Raw genomic sequence first — 21,007 nt, forward strand, 5'->3', positions numbered from 1 at the left:
AAGCACAGGGGCTTGCTAAGCCCCTCACAGCCCCAGGCGGCCCCAGAAAATGTTCCAGAGCCCAGCTTCTTACACAGTGAGATGCTGCTGGTGTTGGCCTGAGGTGGGGGCCGCTTCCTCCCACTCTACCCCAGTGGGTATATCTGAGGCCAGCCATGTGGGTATTTGGGTTGAGATTCAGGTTTTGGTGAATGTGGGGCAGGCGTCCAGGTGTGTTTGTGTCACTTGCTGCAACACTGTGGCCTATGAAGATTCCAACAGGATGGTCTGACCAGAGGGGCTGGCACTCTGGAGTCGTGGCTGCAGCCAGGTACCCTGTGCAGGGCCTGGGAGGCTCTCCAGGCCACAGCCCTCAGAGAGCGCTGGGTCCCGTGTTGTGTGTGGGTTCCATGTCCTCCACACAGCAGGAGAGGGGCCTCCCTGACCTCAACACCTGCCCCATCAGTCTTGCTTCTCCCCAGCAAGCCTGCACTCTGGGGTCTCCATAGGAGCTGGGGAAGCTGGGGCCTTCCCAGGGACCCTAGTCGCCACTGGGGGCTCTTGGCCTGGTTTCGTAAGATGGAGCACTGCACAAGGCTATGCTCAGAAAGCTGGTAAACGCAGGGCAGGGTGGGCCTCGAGCCTGGGCTGGAGGGATCTCTACCCTTGCTGGCCTGAGAGATGGCCCATATTTCTTATTTGTGACCCCCTGCTCTTCCTGGCCACCCCCCCAGGTGGCTGAACAGGGTGCTTTTGTTGTGGCGAGGGGCCAGGATGTGACCTGGGGTGCAGCCTCAGGCCCCGGGGTTCAGGCCTCAGAGGTAGCCTGTGTGCAGGGCTGCAGCAGAGCCCCAGCCCCTCCCAACCAGAGCCCCTCCACACCAGGGCCTCCAGGTTCACCTGGGACCAGGACCCTGGGGCACACCCCAGGGTCGGGGAGGGGTAGGAAGGCCTCCCATTGAATCCTGGCTTCAGGCTTTGCCCTAAGAGGGGTCTAGGGTGAGGGTGTGGGCCCTCGGCTGATGGCCTCTGACCCCGGCAACACTCAAACAGGTGGGACCCTGACCATCTCGTTCCAGCCGCCCCCGCACTGGGCTGCAGAGCATCTGTTTTTCTGCTTTTCCAGTTTCTTTCTTTTTTTTTTTTTTTTTTTTGAGACGGGGTCTTGCTCTATTGCCCAGGCTGGAGTGCAGTGGCATGATCTCAGCTCACTCATGACCTCCACCTCCTGGGTTCAAGCAATTCTCCTGCCTCAGCCTCCTGAGTAGCTGGGATTACAGGCGCCCACCACCATGCCCGGCTAATTTTTTGTATTTTTAGTAGAGACGGGGTTTTGCCATGTTGGCCAGGATGGTCTCGAACTCCTGACCTCAAGTGATCCGCCCACCTCGGCCTCCGAAAGTGCTGGAATTACAGGCATGAGTCACCACATCCTGCCTGCTTTTGCAGTTTCTTTCCCAAAGGTCACACTCAGTAGGGAGATGAAGGCGGAAACATCCTTGCTGTGGCTTTCTGGCCTCGGAGTAGGTTTCAGAGGAAGGGGCCAGAGGCTGCCTAGTGCAACATGGCTGTGGGCAGCCCCTTTCCTGGAGCCCTCCTCCCTACCCTACAACCTCCCCGCCTGGCTCCACAGCTCCATCCTTAACCCACGAAAGGGGAGAGCATGGGCAGAGTCTCCATCCAGCAGGTGGGGGTTCTGGTGGCACTCCCTGTGCCTGCTGCTGGCCTGTGGGTCTGCCCTGCACCCAAGAGCCCCACAGCCCATCCCCCCCACCATGCCCAGGACCAGAGAGGTTGGGCAGACAAGACCTGGGCTGTGCCAGCCCTCTGTGCCTCGGTTTTCCCACTGGTTACACAGGATGGTCGCGTTTCCCCTGCCTACCTCACAGAGCTGTTCTGAGGGTGCATGGAGGAGCACTCTGTCCCACCAAGGACAACTAGAAACCAAAGCCATCCGACAGCCAGTGCGGTAAGGGCGGGGTGTGTGTGTGTGAGGTGTGCACACCCCCCAGACCTTGGCCGTGGACTGGCCTCACAGGACAGCAGGACAGGAGGCCACCCCTTGCAGAGCTAGGCTCAGCCCCATCAGTCTCAAAGGTTAATCAGTCACCACAGAGGCGCCCCTCAGGCCTGTGGCCACTGTCCACTATTACGTAGACAGACCCCACCCTTGCCCAGACCAGTTGTGGGCCAGTCCCGCCCTGCAGTCTGGCCTGCTGCCTTCCTCTTCCATGTTGGTCCCCTTGGCCACTCTCTGAGCACGCAGGCCAGTGTCCTGGTTCAGTGCCTCGGCCAGAGCTGGGGCAGGAGAGGGCCCCTGGATGGGAGCTGGGGGTGTCTCTGCAGGGGACTGGCAGCCTTGCCACACCGTCCTCATTCCCAGATGGAAAGACCTGAGTGCCTCTCGCCTTCCTCCGGGAATAAATTCCTCATGAAAATGACCAGGCCGCTTCTTCCGAGGGCCAGGCTGCCAGACCCACTCCTGTTCCTGAGCCGCCCTCTCCCCGAGACCTGTCCTGTCGTCCGCGGGTGCGGGTGTGCGGCCTGCAGGGGACTGAGAGCTGGGCTTGCTGGGCACCTCTGGAGTCTGACCCTGCGGGCCAAAGAGGCACCACTGTAGTTTCTGCAGACCCCCATGCGGTTCATTGTGCATTGTTTGGTTTCTAGGATGTATGTGTTGCTAGTTTTTCTTTTTTTTAATGAAACCCGGGATTAATGTAAATAGCTTTTTGGGGAACGGATTCTAATGTCACGTACGTGACCGTGTGGACTATTTTAAGGTGCTGATGCAACACTAATAAACCTGGAGGGGCCGGCCCCGCCTGCAGTGTGATTCTCTCGGCCGTCCACCCCTTGGGGGCACGCGGCGGAGCAGCGCCTCCCTCCCGCCCACGCACCCTGTCCTGGGTCCGCCCTGCCACAGCCCTGCGGCCCCGCGCGCGGAAGTGGCCCGGGGCGAAGCGGTATCGCGCCGCGGGAAGGACGCAGGTCCGAAAGGGGCTCGGGCCGACAAACCCCAAGTTCAGGTCTGTGCTTCGGGAGATCACGGAGGCCGACGCCCGGAAGAGCCCGCGGGGCGGTAGCTGCGATAGACCCGCTTATGCGCCGGGGACCCCGAGGCCGCTCCCACCCGCCGCAACTGAGACCAGAACGCAGGCGCAGCGCAGACCGGAAGCGGAACCGGCGGGGGCGGGGCCGGTCGTAGCGGAAGTTCCGGGAGAGGTGCCGGCCCCTTGGGCCTTCTCCACCTGAGGTGGACCTCACCGGTTCCCCTGTGGTCCCTCCATCTGCGGCGGGCCTGCTCCTCCCTCTATCTTCGGACGCCCGCGTACCCCCGACCTCTGACCGCCGTTCCCGTGTGCCCCGCCCCCCGCCGAACCCCAGAGTGCCCCCGGCCTCCAGCTTGTGTCCTCCTGAGCCCTCCTCCCCCGTCTCTCCGCAGACCTCGGCCGCGCAGACCCACCCCCTCGGAGAGGGCGGGCACGTAAGGGCTCGGGGCTGGGCCTGGGGTGAGGCCTGGGCCGTGTAGAGGGGAGGTCTCAGGGTCGGGAGCAGGGCGGTGGCAACAGCTCTGGGCCTTTCCTTGAGAGCGTGCCCGCAGTGCTGGCTGAGGACTGATGCCCCTGGAACCGTTTGAGGGGCTGGCAGAGGCGTGGCGTCCGTGCGGGAGGCTGCCGAAGGGTGACCGCGCTCCCGGGGTGGAGTCGGCAGGGGACAGTTTGGGAGGCTGGTGTGAAGAGCTGCGGCGGGAGCTGAGGGGATCCACTCCCCGCAGAGGGGTCGGTGATGCCTGACCATTGACTGGAAGGTGACCCTAGCAGATCCTGACACTGCCACCATCTGCCCCCAGGGACTCAGGTATTGGTGGGCACACGGGTGGCCTTGGGCTCCACCCCACCTCATGCTGCTCGTTCCCCCAGATCTCAGAGGTGTGGACAAGCAGCCTACTAGGGCTAGAGATGGACAGCAGGAAGCTGTCCCCTCAGGGGAAGAAGCTGGAGTCACACCTCTCCCAAGAGCACAGGCGACCCCCACTGGGCCCGACAGCATCCTGGGGCCAGCCCAGTACCCAAAGCAGCGCTCAGCAGGGACTGCAGACTCAGGACTGGGTAAGCAGGAAACCCTGGCCAAGGCCACCCTCCTGTCCCCAGCCCACCTGAGGCCGCTCTCCCTGGAAACTCCAGGCTGGCCGTGATGGGCAGCCTCAGGGGAGGGCTGAGTGGGGACTGATGAGAAACAGACGGTTGAACTCAGGAGGCTGTCTTCCCCCATGGCCCTGGACGAGCACCAGGGTGGACCTGCATCCCTCTTGCCTCCAGAACCGTGGGCCACTGGCCTCTGCTGGGCTCTGTAGAGAGGTCTTCTAAGGCCAGGAAGAAGCCAAGGCAACACACTTCCCTCAGCCCTGCCCAGTGCCCCCCACCCCAGGCTGAAGGTGGCAAGAAGCGGGAGGGAAAGCAAGGTCCCCAGCAGGGGTGGCGTCCTCCCAACCAGGTGGGTCAGCTGTCAGGAGGATTTGACAAAAACAAAATGTTGGGAGAGGCTCTGCTTGTGACTCCTCAAACCAGAAGCATCTCCTGGTCTTTCTGTTGCTGGACAGTGAGCTGCAGGCTTGTGCCAGGCCCAGTAGTGAGATTGATAGAATGTAGCTGTTGAGCCCCAGGATGTTCTCTGAGGGCACAGGAAGCCAGAGCCCCACTTGTGTGGTTCCACTTTTGGAAGGTTCAAAGCCAGGCTCAGAGATGGCTCTAGGCTGTGGCAAGATGGGTGCAGGGGCTCCTGGGCACTGGCAATACTTTGGCAGCTGGCGCTGGTCATGCGGCCAGTTCAGTGTGGGGAGCTCATTGAGCCATGCGCACAGGCGTGTCTGCGTGTGTTCCTAGGGCTGCCCACTGAGGTCCCTTTGTACCCTCTCAGTCATGTCCTTCAGGCCCAAATGCCTTCAAGACCCCTATGGCGGTGTCAAGTGCTGGGGAGTGGGGTGACCAAACCAGCAGACGCAGTGGCTTTTGGGAGGCAAACATCTCATGACAGGCAGTCCAGACTATAAACACACATAGGTCACCTGTCTAGTGAGGGCTGCTCAAGAGGAGGTCCAGGGGCTGTGAGGCTTCTGTCCTGCACAGGGCTGGGGACAGGGCACTGTGTCTGAAGGGGTAGGGATGTGGGTGCAGGAGGAGTGTGTATTGGACCCACATCCTGCAAGGACACAGGGACCCGGTGGCTCTTGGGCAGGGGCAGCCAGGCTGTATTTGTAGTTCCAAGAGATGGACTGGTGGCTATGGGTTATGGTGGTTGAGGACAAGGCTGGGAGGCAGGAGAGTGGGCTGAAGGCCTCCAAGGGCAGGCAAGCAGTGGAAGAATGAGTTTGTTGGCCAAGGATGGAAAGGGGCATGGGTGCATCTCTGCTGACTGGCAGGTTTTTAGTTTGGGGACAGGGAATCTTCCCTAAAAAATGTGGGTGCCCAGGTGACTTTACAGGTGGGCACTCCCAAACAAGAAATCAGTCATCCTCATTGGTGAAGCGTCACCTGCCCAGAGCCACTTCTGGTATGGAGCTGGTATCACCCAATACCAGTACCAGAAGAGAGCAGAGGGAGAGAAGGAAAAAGAGAAGGCAATATGCCAGTCTACCTGTGGGCATATACTGAAAAATCCTGAGTAAATACTGGATCAAATCCAGCAGCACCTGAAATGCTGAGTTTCATAGCCATAAGGATGGGTCCTGCACACTTCCATCTGCCAGGAGAGCAGGCACGTGTCTCTTCTCAGCTCTGTCCCAGTGCTTAGGACAGTGCCTGACACCTAGTAGGTGCTCAATGAATGTATATGGAATAAATGAAATTGTAAATAAAAGAAGATTGTAACCCAAGGACAAAGAAATTTTGAAATCTATAAATAAAGTTCATTAACAACCGGTGGAAAATCATGTGATTATCTCAATAGCTGTTGAAAAGCAATGCTAATAAATTCCAGTATCTTTCCTTAAGAACAAAAGAAGTATAGAAACCTGTAGGTTCTGGATAAGGTGGGAAGAGATGGACATCTCTGTAGCCTGACGGAGAGGAGCTCTCAAGAGCTTGCAGTGACCAGTGGAAGTATTTTAGCTGCAAGCAGATGGATGCATGATACCACTGTGACGTTAAAAAAAATCGCCAGGTGCGGTGGCTCACGCCTGTAATCCCAGCACTTTGGGAGGCCAAGGTGGACGGATCACCTGAGGTCAGGAGTTGGAGACTATCCTGGCCAATGTGGTGAAACCCTGTCTCTACTAAAAATACAAAAATGAGCTGGGCATGGTGGTGGGTGCCTGTAATCCCAGCTACTTGGGAGGCTGAGGCAGGAGAATTGCTTGAACCCGGGAGTTGGAGGTTGCAGTGAGCCGAGATTCCACCACTGCACTCCAGCTGGACGACAGAGGGAGACTCCGTCTCAAAAAAGTAAATAAAGGGTATTCTGGAAATCGAAGCCTGTACAATAAATCAAGAAAATGAGATGTTGTATAAATATCTAAAAAGATGAAAATCACTATTTGCAGCTAATATGTTACCTACTTGGAAAATCCAATTTAAGAAACATGAGTATGGATAAAAGAGGGAGTTTGGATATGTGATCACCATTCACAACTTTTCAACACAGTAAAAACAACTAGAAAATGGAATGGAAACAAAGGATACCATTCAATTTAGCAACAGGAGCCATGAAGTTCTTAGAAATAAACCTGTTATTTTTCAATTCCTTTATGAAGAATACTTTAAAATGTTACTGAATAGCATGTAGAGCTCCTCATGGAAATTTTTTATCATATTGGATGGGCAGATTTCACAGGTGTACAGGGTCTTGCTCTGTCACCAGGCTGGAGTACAGTGGCATGATCACAGCGTTACTGGAAAAAGGGTCTCCATCCAGACCCCAAGAGGGTTTTTGGATCTCATGCAGGAAAGAATTTGAGGCGAGCTGCAGAGTGCAGTGAGAAGAGATTATTTATCGAAAGCCGCTCCATTGCAGAGCAGGGCATCCTCAACAAGCAAGCAGAGGAACAGACCTGCTTTAAGTTTTTCTTTAATCGAGGTTTTATCTATGTAAAGACTAAGCTGTGCCTAGGTGTGGGTGAGCTGACAGCATAACGATTTATTATTCTATTGATTTAAAAAGGATTTGACATTTTAGTGTGCAAGTACATTAAAGCATAACTATAACTATATCTTGAAAGCATATATTATTGTGGGTATTGGGACATCTAAACTTCCTTTTATAGGAGTTTGTCCTTGTAGGCATTACCAAGCTGCTTCCTTAGCTGTAAACATCTTAGGGCCATGATTGTGACCTGCAAGGAATGTGCTCTATTAGTCTCAAGATGGAGTTGAACATAAAGTGACGTTATCCTGGCTCTCCTAGACTCCTGCTTCTCTAATATCAGCTCACTACAGCCTAGACCTCCTGGACTCAAGCTATCCTCCCACCTCAGCCTCCCAAGTAGCTGGGACCACAGTGGCGTGCCACCATGCCTAGCTAATTTTTAAAAAGTTTTTGTAGAGACGAAGTCTTACTATGTTGCCTGGTTTGGTCTTGAACTGGGCTCATGTGATCTTCCATGTGTTCCAAAGTGTTAAGATTACAGGCATGAGCCTTTGCGCCCAGCAAGATTTAACATTTTAAACGTATCAGGCTTCTGAAAATTCAGTGTTTTTTAAAAAAACAGACTTCATGAATCTTGAAAATTTCATTTTAAATGTATATGGTGATTCTGGAAATGTATTACTAGTTTACTTTTTAAAAAAGATTAGAGACAGGGTCTCACTATGTTACCTAGGCTGGTCTCTAACTCCTGGCCTTCCAAAGAGCTGGGATCGCAGGCATGAGCCACCATAGCCAGCCTTTGGCCATGTATTAGTTATCCATTGCTGCATGACAAATTTCCCCAGAGCTTAGCAACTTAAAACAGTAACTATTTTTATCTTAGTTTCTGTAGGTTAGAAATTTGGGAGCTGCTTAGCTGTGGCTTTGGTTTGAGATCTCTCGGGAGCTTATAGTTGAGATAGCAGCCAACACTTCAGTCATCTCAAAGTTTGAGGAAGGCTGGAGACTGCTTCCACGGCAGCTCACTCACGTGACTGGCGAGTCCATGATAGGGGCTGGCAGGAGGCTCAGCTCCTCACCACGTGCATCTCCCCATAGGACAGCTTCAGTATCCTCAGTACGGTGGCTGGCTTCCCCCAGAGTGAGTGCTTGGAGAGAGAGAGAGCACTTGGAGAGAGAGTGAGCTGGAAGCCGCAATGACTTCCATAACTTAACCTAGGAAGTCACACTTCTACAGTATCCTTTTTGGATACACTGGTGATCCTATTTAATGTGAGAAGGGATGACACAAGGGCATGAATACCAGGAGGTGAGAATCATCGGATGCCATCTTGGAGGATAGCTCTCACAGGCAGTCATTTAGTCTATAGGCTTTAAAAGATTATGTACTGAGAAGCATAATAGTGAAATTGCAGAATGCCAGAGACAAAAACCTCAGAAGCAATTCGAGCGGGAAGACAGAACCTTCAAAGGAGTCACGGGAGCTCGTCACGGTAGAGCAGTAGTGTGCCTATTCTCAGGGGAAGCCATGCTCAGCCTTGAATATTAGGCCTGGCAAAAAATGGTTTATACGAAAAAGGCTAAATAAATAAAGTTTTTAAATGATAAAAGAGAATTTGCCCCCGGCACACTCTCACCTCAGTTCTGAAGAAATGATCTCAAAGCATCAAAGTGATCACAGAATGTCTGAAATGGATAAAGCATGAGAGGAAGCAGGAAGTGCGTGAGTAAACTGAAACTGACAGTCACTGGATGTCACTCATGCACAGAAAAACAAGGATGCAATCAATATATGTACCTGCAATGGCATAAAGTCAAGATGGTGCCTGTGAGTGGAACTGAGGTGTTCTAAGTTCCTCTGTTTGAGAAGAGGATGGGGGTGGGCCATGGTGCCTCACACCTGTAATCCCAGTACTTTGGGAGGTCAAGGTGGGAGGATTGCTTGAGCCCAGCCTGGCAACATGCCAAAACCCCATCTCTACAGAAAAATACAAAAAGTTAGCCAGGCATGGTGGCATGTACCTTTAGTCCCAGCTACTTGGGAGGCTGAGGCAGGAGGATGACTTGAGCCTGTGAGGCAGAAACTGCAGTGAGCTGAGATTGCACCACTGCACTCCAGCCTGGGCGACAGAGCCAGACCTTGACCCCCCCCCAAAAAAAAAAAAAGAAAAAGAAAAAGATGGAGTTGCTTGTCAACTTTGGACTTAGATAAGTTTGCCTGCCCTCACTGTTTACAGCAGAACAGAAAGAGATACAGTGGCAGATAGAATCGCCGGTGTGTCATTTAATTCAGTCAATGAAAGTGGACTAAGTGTTCCAGTTAAAAAACAGACAGGCCAGGCGCGGTGGCTCAAGCCTGTAATCCCAGCACTTTGGGAGGCCGAGACGGGCGGATCACAAGGTCAGGAGATCGAGACCATCCTGGCTAACCCGGTGAAACCCCGTCTCTACTAAAAAAAAATACAAAAAACTAGCCGGGCGAGGTGGCGGGCGCCTGTAGTCCCAGCTACTCCGGAGGCTGAGGCAGGAGAATGGCGTGAACCCGGGAGGCGGAGCTTGCAGTGAGCTGAAATCCGGCCACTGCACTCCAGCCTGGGTGACAGAGCGAGACTCCGTCTCAAAAAAAAAAAAAAAAAAAAAAAAAAAGACACTGTCAGAGTGGGTTGAAAACAACCAAAGTCAGTGGTAGCGCTGTGAACATGTGCAGGGGTAAAGTAAGCACAGGAATATTCCAACTGCATGGTGAAGATGGACACCATACAGCTGTGTATCAGTTCACATTGCATTTTTCTGTCAAACAGCAAACTTACCTCGGATTTGGGGATGTGGTTGTGTGGATGCCTGTTGCATGCAGCCGTGAGCGTGAGTCTCAGACCTATTCCTGAGTGAAAGAGGCAAAAAGGTGACAAAATTATTCATGTCATGTGGCTTTGTTCAGAGTTCAAAAGCATGCAGAAGTAAACAAGATATTGCTAATATTCATTAAAGTATAATTTGAAAAAATAAAGATGTTTTAAAATGTTTACTTGGAAAAGGAACCATGCAACAATTTTGGAAAATAAGAGCAAGGCCTGGCTTGTCAACACCAGATCCCGCAACTAAAACTGTGTGGCCCTGTGGTAGAAGGTGGCAGAGACACCACTGCCTGGACAAGTAGCCTGGAAACCGGTGTGTGCATCAATGTGGGGATTTAATTTGTGTTGAGCATGGCATTTCAGAGTAGTGAGAAACAGACCTTTCAATAAGTGGTATCGGGGTGACTGGGTGTATAGTTAGAAGATGGTAGACTGCGGCTCCATCTCTCAAAAAAATGCACACACAAAAAGCATTAAACCCAAACCATGTAAGCACTGAGAGTATATGAGAGGATATTTAGGATCTGGAAGTGATAAACGCCTTTCGTAGGCCAAACACAAAATCCTTGAAGGAAAAGACTGACAAATCTAACTGCAGAGTTTTTAAACATTCTGTGCAATCAAAAACATAAAAATGTTAAACGACAGTCTGGAAGAAAATAGTTGTAATATTTATAACATTCAAATGTTTACCAACCAGAATCCATGAAGAGATGCTTGAAAGCAATGAGGAAACTATTTTTAAAATTGAATAGAAAAGTGGGCCAGGCACAGTGGTTCACCATTGTAATCCCAACACTTCAGGAGGCCAAGGCAGGAGGATCACTTAAGGCCAGGAGTTCAAGACTAGTCTGGACAGCATAGTGAAACTCTATCTCTGCAAAAAATAAAAATTAGGCAGGGTGGTGTGCCAATGTAGACTCCCAGCTGCTCAGGAGGCAGAACAAGACCCTGTATCCAAAAAAAAAAAAAAAAAAAAGGAAAAAAAAAAGAATGAGGTCTCCATACTTGCAATTCCAAAAATTAAATAAATAAATAAATGAAGCAAAACATGAAACAGTGAAGAAGTTGGCAAAAATTATATAAAGGTGGATCTATGTGGGGTTGGTGAGGATGTAAGGAAAGAGTGAGTCTTTTAATGGTTTTTCAGAGAACCCACTGTGATCATTATTCACTGTTTAATTTTAATTTATTCATTAATCTTTCCTAATTTCACCTTTAAGCTTTCAGACCATTTGTTTTGCTGTTCTTTTTCTGTCTTTTCAAATAATTTGCACGGTTATGGTTTGGGGACCTTTTTCTAAAGATGTGTTTAAAGCTCTAGTTTCTCAGAGCACAGCTTTGACCATACCTCATGTTTTGGTGTGTCCTGCTTTCACTGTTCATTTCTCAGCCACCACGTCTGGCTAATTTCTTTAAAAAAAATTTTTTTTTTTGAGACAGTCTCACTGTGTCACCCAGGCTGGAGTGCAGTGGCACAATCTTGGCTCACTGCAGCCTCCACCTCCTGGGTTCAAGCAATGCTCCTGTCTCAGCCTCCTGAGTAGCTGGGATTACAGGCGCACGCCACTCTGGACAGAGTCTCGCTCTGTCGCCCAGACTGGAGTGCAGTGGCGCCATCTTGGCTCACTGCAAGCTCTGCCTCCCGGGTTCACGCCATTCTCCTGCCTCAGCCTCCCTAGTAGCTGGGACTACAGGTGCCCACCACCATGCCCGGCTAACTTTTTGTATTTTTAGTAGAGACGGGATTTCACCATGTTAGCCAGGATGGTCTCAATCTCCTGACCTCGTGATCCACCCGCCTCGGCCTCCCAAAGTGCTGGGATTACAGGCGTGAGCCACTGTGCCCAGCCATGCCTGGCTAATATATTTTTTTTTTTTTGAGACGGAGTCTCGCTCTGTCGCCCAGGCTGGAGTGCAGTGGCGCGATCTCGGCTCACTGCAAGCTCCGCCTCCCGGGTTCACGCCATTCTCCTGCCTCAGCCTCCCGAGTAGCTGGGACTACAGGCGCCCACAACCGCGCCCGGCTAATTTTTTGTATTTTTAGTAGAGACGGGGTTTCACCGTGGTCTCGATCTCCTGACCTTGTGATCCACCCGCCTCGGCCTCCCAAAGTGCTGGGATTACAGGCGTGAGCCACCGCGCCCAGCCGCTAATATTTTATATGTTAGTAGGCATGGGGTTTCATCATGTTGCCCAGGCTGGTGTCAAACTCCTGAGCTCAGGCAATTCATCCACCTTGGCCTCCCAAAGTGCTGGGATTACAGGCGTGAGCCACCATGCCCGGCCAATTTCTTAAATTTTTTTAGAGATAGGATCTCACTTTGTTGCCTAGGCTACAGTGCAGTGCGCGGCACTATCACGGCTCACTGCAGCCTTGAACTCCTAGCCTCAAGTGATCCTCCCATCTCAGCCTCCCAAATAGCTGGGACTGTAGGTGCACGTCACCATGCCCAGCTAATGATTTTTTGTAGAGATGAGGTCTCCCTATGTTGCCCAGGCTAGTGTCGAACTCTGCTGAGGTCAAGCCATCCTTCTGCCTAGGCCTCCCAAAGCATTGGGATTATAGACGAGAGCCACTGCACTCTGCCATTGTTTGTTTCTAAATAAATTGGTATTTCAGTCTTGATTTTCTTTTTCACTTGGGAGTTAATTAGAAGGGTGGTTTGGAATGTCCATGTCAACAAGAGTGTTTTGTTATCCTTTTGCTATTAATTTCTAATTGTGTCACTTTGTAGTTGCAGAACCCTGTGTTATGGGGGTCTGTCTGCATGGGGGTCTGTCTGTGTTATGGGGGTCTGTCTGCATGGGGGTCTGTCTGTTATGGGAGTCTGTCTGCATGGGGGTCTGTCTGTGTTATGGGGGTCTGTCTGCATGGGGGTCTATCTGTTATGGGGATCTGTCTGCATGGGGGTCTGTCTGTGTTATGGGAGTCTGTCTGTGTTATGGGAGTCTGTCTGCATGGGGGTCTGTCTGCATGGGGGTCTGTCTGTGTTATGGGGATCTGTCTGCATGGGGGTCTGTCTGTGTTATGGGGTTCTGTCTGCATGGGGGTCTATCTGTTATGGGGATCTGTCTGCATGGGGGTCTGTGTTACGGGGATCTGTCTGCATTGGGGTACATCTGTGGGTCTGCGTTGAGGTCTGTGTTACGGAGGTCTGTCTGCATGAGGATTTATCTGTTTTGGGACTCTGTCTGCATTGGTCTGTTTTGTTTGTGGTCAACTCATGTGCGTGTTGAGTGTGTTTGGGAAGAACATGGATTCTCTGTGGGTTAAAGAGTTCTGTACATGTTCTCCTGTGTCTGTTGTATTACTCATTACTTAAATCTTAATTTTTGTTAATTTTAAGTTACTTTTGTTAAAACATACATATTTAGAACAGCAGTCCCCAAAGCCACACTCAGCCTTGCAGACGTCCTTGCATGCTGAGGTGAGAAGTGCACCTTTGCTGGTACGCTGCCTCCTCTCCTCTCCTCTCTTCTCCTTTCCTTTTTCCTTTTTCCTTTTTCTTTTCCTTTCCTTTCGACAGAGTCTCACTCTATCATCAGGCTGGAGTGCAGTGGTGCGATCTTGGCTCACTGCAACCTCCGCCTCCGGGGTTCAAGTGATTCTCCTGTCTCAGCCTCCCAAGTAGCTGGGACTACAGGTACCCACCACCACACCCAGCTGATTTTTGTGTTTTTTTGTTTGTTTGTTTTTTGTTTTTGAGACAATCTCGCTCCGTTGCCTAGGCTGGAGTGCAATGGCGTGATCTTGGCTCACTGCAACCTCCACCTCCTGGATTCAAGCGATTCTCCTGCCTCAGCTTCCCAAGTAGCTGGGATTACGGGTGCACGCCACCATGCTGGGCTAATTTTTGTATTTTTAGTAGACACGGGGTTTCACCATGTAGGCCAGGCTGGTCTCGAACTCCTGACCTCAAGTGATCCGCTACCTGGCCTCCCAAAATGCTGGGATTACAGGCGTGAGCCACCGAGCCCGGCCACACTGCCTTCTTTTCATTCCTCTGTCTTGCATTCTGTCCATGCCCCACTGCAGAGACGAAGGGTGTAGCGCCCATTCCCCATCCTCTCACCAGCATTCTGTCTACTCAGCAGAAACCCAGTTCCACTGTTAGCTTTACAGTGACCATGTGGCATCGTGACCATGGGGTGGCCGTGTTTCCTTTGTGCTGCTTTTGGTGTTCCCTGGAGGAAATCGTTGTGTACCCGCCCCCCTCCTCCTCCTCCTCTCCCCCATTTTCTATGAACTGATTATTCTTTCCTAAACCTTCCAACAAATCTAGGACTCTGCTCTCACAGACCCCTGCACATTGGGTCGTCTGGAGCTGCGTTTTCTCCTTGGCAGTGGCCTTCCTGGAGCCCTGGACTGCCAGCAACCAGCCCAGCTGGCAGGGCCACTGAGCAGGCTTCCCTACGCCCTCTCCCTTCTACACTCCCCCACAATCCATCTGCCTCCTGTCTACAGGGCCCCTTGTTTCCTGGGCCCTGGCTTACTCTCCCTGGTTAGTCCTTTGTTTTGGTGGAGTACATCCAGCAGCTTCCTCTAAAAGGGTTCAGAGGATGTGAAAGTTTCGAAGACTCTAAAGATGTGAAAATATCTTTATTCTGCCTGTATGCTTGAATGACACCTTGGTTGGGTGAGATACTAGGTGGGAAATAATTTTCTTTCAGGATTTTGAGGCATTGTCCATTACCTTCTGGCTTGCAGCGCAGCTGTGTGGTGGTGCCCTGGACTATTAAGACTTTTTTTTTTTTTTTGAGACAGAGTCTTGCACTGTCGCCCAGGCTGGAGTGCAGTAGTGCAATCCTAGCTCACTGTGGCCTTGAACTCCTGGGGTGTTCAAGGGGATTGAGTGATTGTCCCTCCTCAGCCTCTCAAAGTGCTTGGATTACAGCTACTGTGCCCAGCCAGAATTTCCTTACATTTTCTTTCTCCCTTACTTTCTTTCTTTCGTTCATTCTTTCATTCTCTCTCTCTTTCTCCTTCCTTCTTTCCTTTTCTTTCTTTCTCTTTCTTTTTTTCTTTTTTTTTTTTTTTTTTCAGAGTCTTACTCTGTCACCCAGGCTGGAGTGCAGTGGCAAAACCACAGCTCACTGCAGCCTCAACCTCCTGGCTCAGGCGATCTCTGCCTCAGCCTCCCAGTAGCTAGGACTACAGGCATGTGCCACTGAACTTGGCTAATTTTTTAATTTTTCTTTTGTAGAGATGAGGTCTCACAGGCTGGTTTAGAATTCCTGACCTCAAGCAATCCTCCTGCCTTGGGCTCCCAAACTGCTGGGATTACAGATGTGAACCATCACGCCCAGCCTCCTTACCTGTCTTTGTTTGTTTGAGACGGAGTTTCGCTCTTGTTGCCCAGACTGAAGTGCAATGGCATGATCTCGGCTCAGTGCAACCTCCACCTCCCGGGTTCAAGCGATTCTCCTGCCTTAGCCTCTTGAGTAGCTGAGATTACAGGCATGTGCCACCACGCCTGGCTAATTTTGTATTTTTAGTAGAGACGGGGTTTCTCCATGTTGGTCAGGCTGGTCTTGAACTCCTGACCTCAGGTGATCTGCCTGCCTCGGCCTCCTAAACTAAAGTGCTGGGATTACAGGCGTGAGCCACTGCACCCGGCCGGCCTTTTTACTTTTTTTTTTTTTTTTTTTTTTGAGACGTCTCGTTCTGTCGCCCAGGCCGGAGTGCAATGGCTCGATCTCGGCTCACTGCAAGCTCCGCCTCCTGGGTTCACGCCATTCTCCTGCCTCAGCCTCCCGAGTAGCTGGGACTACAGGCACCCACCACCACACCCGGCTAATTTTTTGTATTTTTAATAGAGACAGGGTTTCACCGTATTAGCCAGGATGGTCTCGATCTCCTGACCTTGTGATCCACCCGTCTTGGCCTCCCAAAGTGCTGAGATTACAGGCTTGAGCCACCACGCTCAGCCCCTTTTTACTTTTTAAGGCTTAATAATATTCCATTTTCTGGATCTGCCACATTTTGTTTATCCATTCATCCATTGTGGAAACCTGGATTCCTTCCACATTTTCGCTGTTGTGAATAATGACCACTGCTGTGAACATTCCCCGTCGGAGTGCACACATCTGTTCGCCTACCTGCTTTCAGCTCTTTTGGGTATATACCCCAAAGCAGAATTGCTGAATCCCGTGGCAGTTCTGTTTTTAGTGTTTTGAGGAATGAGAATTCACCTCGATTTTGCATGAATCCCACTCTTAGCATGGCACTGCCCTCTCTCCCCTCTCCCCTTACCTCTGGTGAGGGAGTTGGAGGATGGTGGACTTCAAGCTGAGCACAGTCTGGAGGAACCGTCTCCTGCAGCCTACATGGGAAGCTCCCTCTTGGGGGATGGGGGTTGTCCAGGGGACCCCACCTGTTTCCGACCTTTCCCTGTGGCCCTCCCACAGCTCCTCCAGCTGGTCCCTGCCTTCCAGTCTCCTGTACCCTGCCAGGGGCCCTCCTCCACTGGCGCTGGTCTTTTGTCTATGGATTCATCTTTATTTTCTCCCTTACTCTCTTTGTGATCATTTCAGAGGGGTCTGGGGAGAAGGGCGGTCTGGAGCTGGCCTTAGTCCTGCCTTTCGTGAGGCACACAACAGTGTTCGAGCTCCAGGGGTCCTCCTGCCGGTCAAGCGGGGGGCCGGCCGTGAGGACTAAGCAGTCCAGAGGCAGCCCCGCTGTACATGAAGCCGGGCACGTGCTGGGTTGGGGGATGTCCTGGCACAGATTACTGTGCAAAGCCACAGAGGGCCACACGGCCTGAGGCCCCGCGCCGGGAGCTGGCGCTGGAGCAGCGGGAGGTTGAGCAGACGGCGCTTTAGAAAGTGCCCCCTGGCCGCTGAGGGAGCCAGCTCTGAGGGTCAGCGCGTGCTGGGTAGGAGAGGTGAAGGGGAGCTGGCGCCGAGGCCCTCGCCGACCCGCTGCCCTTTCCCCGCAGGTGTGCGAGCCGCCGGAGCGCAGGCGCCCGGGCCGCCACTGGAGCGTCAGCATCGACGAGCGCCGGCGGCTGGCCATGCTGGGCGGCCGGGAGAGGCCGGGCGCCGCCGGGGCCCCGCTACACTGCAGGGTGCGCGGGGGCGGGTCCTCCCAGCCGGGTCCCAGCCCCGCCCCGCCCCGCCCCGCCCCTCCACCTTGCCTCCCTGGACTCAGTCCAACTGGGCCCTTTACCCTGCCGCTCCCGGGCCCCACCCTTATCCCCTTCCCGCCCCTCAAGGCTCCCTGACCCACCCTCGCCCGCAGGACATCGTGCAGATGGTAGCCCAGCTGGTGTCAGAGGACGTGGACAAGGACGTGCTGTTTCCCCACCCGCTGAGGTCCACCGAGTCCACCAACGCCTTCCAGGCCTTCCTGGCGCGGAGTGCGCCTTTCTGGCATAATGCGACTTTCGAGGCCCGGGCCTCGAAGTCACCCCCTTCCTAAGAGCCCGACTCAGCCCATTGTGTGTCTTCCAGTGCCTTTCCTTGGGGGCCCAGGGTGGGGGCAGCCTCTGCGCCTTCTTTGTGCCCCACCGGGGTTATCCCGACCACCCATGATGGTCAGGCAGAACCTGGCTCTGGACAGCCTGCAGCTCCTGAGGCCTTGGAGACCGGGCTAGGGGCTATCAGAGGCCATCTAGGGGAGGGAAGTACTGCCCCAGGTCAGTTTGAGGGGGCTCTGGCAAGGCCTGGGTAGCAGGAGCTTGCCCTCGGGACCGCTGGAAGGAGGCCTCGGGGTACCTGGGCCTGTCTGAGGTGCACTGGTGTCCTGGGAGGCCCCAGTGGCAGGCGCTGCCTAGAGACTCAGCTCCTTTGCTGGCCTGGTCTGGGGAACTGGGTACCTGCCTGCACCAGGCTGTGAGATGGGCCGGGGAGAGTTCTCCAGGGGGTGGGGTCTCACATTGGGTCCTGCCTCTGAAGACCCAGAAGGGCGCACGGGATCCCACGGGTGCTGTGGTGGGGAGCAGCAAGCCCAGGGACCCAATACGGTGCCCAGCTTAGAGGGAGGCTGTCTGGAGGCAGAGCTGCCTCCTGGCCTCTGGACAGCGATGCTGGTGGTGGCCGAGGGCCAAGGGGGTAGCCTACACAGGGGGTCTGAGCAACTGCTTACCTGTCAGCTGCAGAGTTGGCTGGAGCAGGGGCCTGTGGGTCATGGTCCACTGGGTGACTGCCTTGTTTCCAGGCTGCAGGGCCCTCGGAATGGTGGTGTCCCAGCTGCATTTTGGGGATACTAAGTTGCAGGAGGACTGGATTGGGAGGCGGGGCAGGAGGGCTGTGAGCATGGGTTCCCAGCCCGGGGTGGGTGGGGGTGGGGAAAGGGCCCTGGACTCCGGGACTGACCGTTAGGGGCCTGACTGGGCTTCTGTGGAGGTGGCTAAGTGGAGGAGGCTTTGGGGCAAGCGGAGGTGATCACTCCTGGGCCCCAGGTGAGGGCAGGAGCTGGACCTGTGCGGTGGCCTGGACCACCAGACACACACAAGCTGGCTGTGCTGCCCACCTGGCCTCCACCCCTCCCCTTCCCACCGCTGAGAAGCCACCTGCTGCCCTGACACTGGATCCCTGGCCTGACTTGAATCCTCTGCACCTGCCTGTGTCCCCTTCTTACTGTAAGACTCAGTGAAGTTCCCTCCTCCTTCGGGAAGTCTTCCAAGATTACACAGCCAGGTGCCCCCCTTCTCTCCCAAGTCCTCTGAATGTCATTTGGTGCACCCTAGGGATCCTCTGCATTTCTCAGGAGCCCTAGGGTAGGTGGATGGAGGGCAGATCCTCCAGGAGCTAGAGCAGGTGTCCTTAAGGGTGTGGTGAGTTTTGGGCAGGGCATTGGGGCCATAATGACCCACCCCCTCTGAGGTCCCTGATGATGATGTGGGGAATGGGGTCCTATGGGCCCAGCTCCATGCCAGGCAGGAAGATGCAGGTGAGCCCTGCATCCCGAGGTGTAAACAGGGCAGAGCGGAGCTGACAGGTAAGCAGTTGCCATGGGGATGGCGAGCTGGGCAGTCCTCTGTTCCTGGGTGGCTTTGAAGGACCCCTTGTTATGACTGTGACTTGGGGATGGGCTGGGCTCATCCCGCCAGCTCTCCTGCCCTCGTTTGGGTGTCTCCTGAGGCAGCAGTCAGAGGGTGGTGGTCCAGGACGCTGGCGATGCTGGGATGGTTGCCCTCTCTGCTCCATGAGGTCTCCCTACAGAGCGCCTCCCCCATGGTGGCAGCAGAGGCAAAACCCTGGCCTCCTTCAGGCTGAGGCCCAGAGCCGACCTCCTGGTGGGTAAGGTGGCCACAGGGCCAGCCGGCAGCAGGGTATTGGCACTGAGACGCACAGGCCTCTCCAACAGAGGTGGTGCCAGGACAGAGGCAGTGCCTGGAGACTGCCTGGGTTGTCACAACTGGGATTTGTGTACTAGTTTTCTGTAGCTGCCATAAAAATTGCCACAAATTCAGTAGGTTTTGGTTTTTCTTTTTTTTTTTTTGGTGTTGGTGGGGGCGGGGGGGCAGGCTTCTATGTTGCCCAGGCTGGTCTTGAACTATTGGACTCAAGTGATCCCCCCACCTTGGCCTCCTGGGTAGCTGGGACTGCAGGCGCATCCAACCACACCCGGCTTTTTTTTTTTTTTTTTAAGTTTTTGTAGAGAAACAGTCATGGTATGTTGCCCAGGCTGGTCTTGAACTCCTCGACCCAAGCAATCATCTTGCCTCAGTCTCCTGAGTAGCTGGGGCTATAGGAGTGTTCCACTGGTACCTGGCTTTGAGTGTTTTAAAACAACAGTAATTTATTAGCTAAGTTTTATAGAAGTTCAAAATGGGTATCTTTGGGCTCAGAATGAGGGGCTGGCAGAGTTCTGTTCCTTCTGGAGGCGCCAGGGGAGACTCTGTTTCCCTGATTTTTCCAGCCTCAAGAAGCTGCCCACATTCCTTGACTGGTAGTTCTGGTCTCCTTTGGAGCGGCAGTGCCCCTTTCTGCCCTGCCCTTCTCTGCCCACCTCTCCTCTGCCTCCCTCCTGCACCCTGAAACACCCTTGTGGCGACGCTGGGCCCACCCGGAAGATCCAGGGTCGCCTGCTTGCTTTCGGGTGAACTGGTTAGCGCCCTTCCTAACCTGCCACTTAACCCACTTAACGCAGCCTGCCCCAAGGTTCTGGGGATTTGTGCACAAGTATCTGTGGGAGGGGCATTCTGCCTTCCACAGGGGCTGCCGGCACCTGGTGGGTAGAGGCGGGGGTGCTGTGCTGCTCAGGATCCCGAAGTGCACGGGCAGCCCCAAACCACGAGGGCCCGGCAGGAAACCCTGGGGCAGAGGAGGGTTCGTGGGGCGGGAGCGCATGTGAAGCCCACCTTGCAAGGAGAGGGGCACGCTCGTCTCGGGACGGCAGAGGGCGGGTCTCCGAGGCGCGTGGAATCAAGGGGACGGAAGAAGCAGTCTCGGGAGTGGGAAGGCTCCTGGGAGGGGCGTGAGGATCTCCCGAAGTATCGCAGCAGCAGTGAGGTGCTTAGGCCGTCGCCCCGGCCGCCACTGCGCCTCCCTACCCGCAGGCCTCCGCAGCGCCACGGGCGGCCGCGCGGGGTAGCGTTTGGGGGCTCCCGGGGACGCGGTCTCCGGCTCGCAGGTCCGCCCAGGGTTGGCCGCGTGGTCCCCCGGGCTTCCCACGCCTGATTCGAATTGTGATTCCGGCTGGCTCCGGACCGAGCCGAGGCCGCTCCGGCACCACACAGGAGCCGCGCGGGCGGGGGCGCGGGGCGCCTGGGAGATGTAGTTCGCGGCCTGCCTCTGCGCACCAGACAATGCCCGGCGCTGCCCCGCTGGAGAAACACCTTCCTTGGCTTTGCAGAAACACCGCTTACTATTAATACAGCAACGAATACAGCTTTAAAAACGCACCCACAGTGTCCTCCCTGGAATAACAGCTGTTAACATTACCTGAAGGTTATCCCAGATATTTCTAAATGTATATGGGGAGATAAAAGGATGTAATGGAAATACAGAAATACGTGTCGAGCTGCTACTTATACACTTTTAAATATTTAAAGAAAAAAATTGCTAAAAGCAGATGAATGCTTCTTCACCTCAAGTTTAAAAGTCTCCTTAGGATGGTCGGGCGCTGTGGCTCAGGCCTGTAA

At 53.7% G+C, this 21,007-nt stretch overlaps 1 protein-coding gene, 2 long non-coding RNA genes and 1 pseudogene across 6 annotated transcripts; 3 read left to right on the top strand and 1 right to left on the bottom strand.

The window, feature by feature from the left end:
* Nucleotides 1-52: 52 nt before the first annotated feature.
* On the top strand, nt 53-1,081 carry LOC106999596 (uncharacterized; annotated as a pseudogene).
* Nucleotides 1,082-3,176: 2,095 nt separating this feature from the next.
* TEX22 (testis expressed 22) lies at nt 3,177-19,332 on the top strand. 3 transcript variants are annotated; one of them, XR_013396701.1, is made up of 5 exons: nt 3,177-3,463; nt 3,900-4,088; nt 16,856-16,984; nt 17,158-17,452; nt 17,534-19,332. XR_013396701.1 is itself a non-coding variant. In XM_077942143.1 (4 exons), exons 2-4 carry the CDS (start codon nt 3,939-3,941, stop codon nt 17,335-17,337), a joined length of 459 nt encoding a protein of 152 aa, XP_077798269.1. In that variant the 5' UTR covers nt 3,177-3,463; nt 3,900-3,938; the 3' UTR covers nt 17,338-19,332. The 3 variants fall into 3 exon arrangements, 2 of the variants coding, with proteins under 2 accessions (XP_077798269.1, XP_028707798.1); XM_077942143.1 differs by having other exon boundaries at nt 17,158-19,332; XM_028851965.2 differs by having other exon boundaries at nt 3,180-3,275; nt 17,158-19,332.
* On the top strand, nt 5,543-9,328 carry LOC144330478 (uncharacterized). The gene is made up of 2 exons (XR_013396702.1): nt 5,543-6,138; nt 7,457-9,328. It is a non-coding gene; the product is annotated as an uncharacterized LOC144330478 (long non-coding RNA).
* LOC144330481 (uncharacterized) lies at nt 12,637-20,611 on the bottom strand. 2 transcript variants are annotated; one of them, XR_013396706.1, is made up of 3 exons: nt 20,225-20,611; nt 17,981-18,107; nt 12,637-12,784 (listed from the first exon to the last, which is right to left on the bottom strand). It is a non-coding gene; the product is annotated as an uncharacterized LOC144330481 (long non-coding RNA). The 2 variants fall into 2 exon arrangements; XR_013396705.1 differs by having other exon boundaries at nt 12,637-12,796.
* Between the last annotated feature and the right edge of the window lie 396 nt (nt 20,612-21,007).

Source organism: Macaca mulatta, chromosome 7 (assembly GCF_049350105.2).
Source record: "Macaca mulatta isolate MMU2019108-1 chromosome 7, T2T-MMU8v2.0, whole genome shotgun sequence".
NCBI lineage: Eukaryota > Metazoa > Chordata > Mammalia > Primates > Cercopithecidae > Macaca > Macaca mulatta.

Bases quoted from the DNA above. Each gene is read 5' to 3' on its own strand.
- TEX22 (XM_077942143.1), top strand. From the start codon at position 3,939: ATGGACAGCAGGAAGCTGTCCCCTCAGGGGAAGAAGCTGGAGTCACAC. The intron at 4,089-16,855 runs GTAAGCAGGAAA...CTTTCCCCGCAG, and splicing joins GACTGCAGACTCAGGACTGG to GTGTGCGAGCCGCCGGAGCG. The intron at 16,985-17,157 runs GTGCGCGGGGGC...CCTCGCCCGCAG, and splicing joins GGGCCCCGCTACACTGCAGG to GACATCGTGCAGATGGTAGC.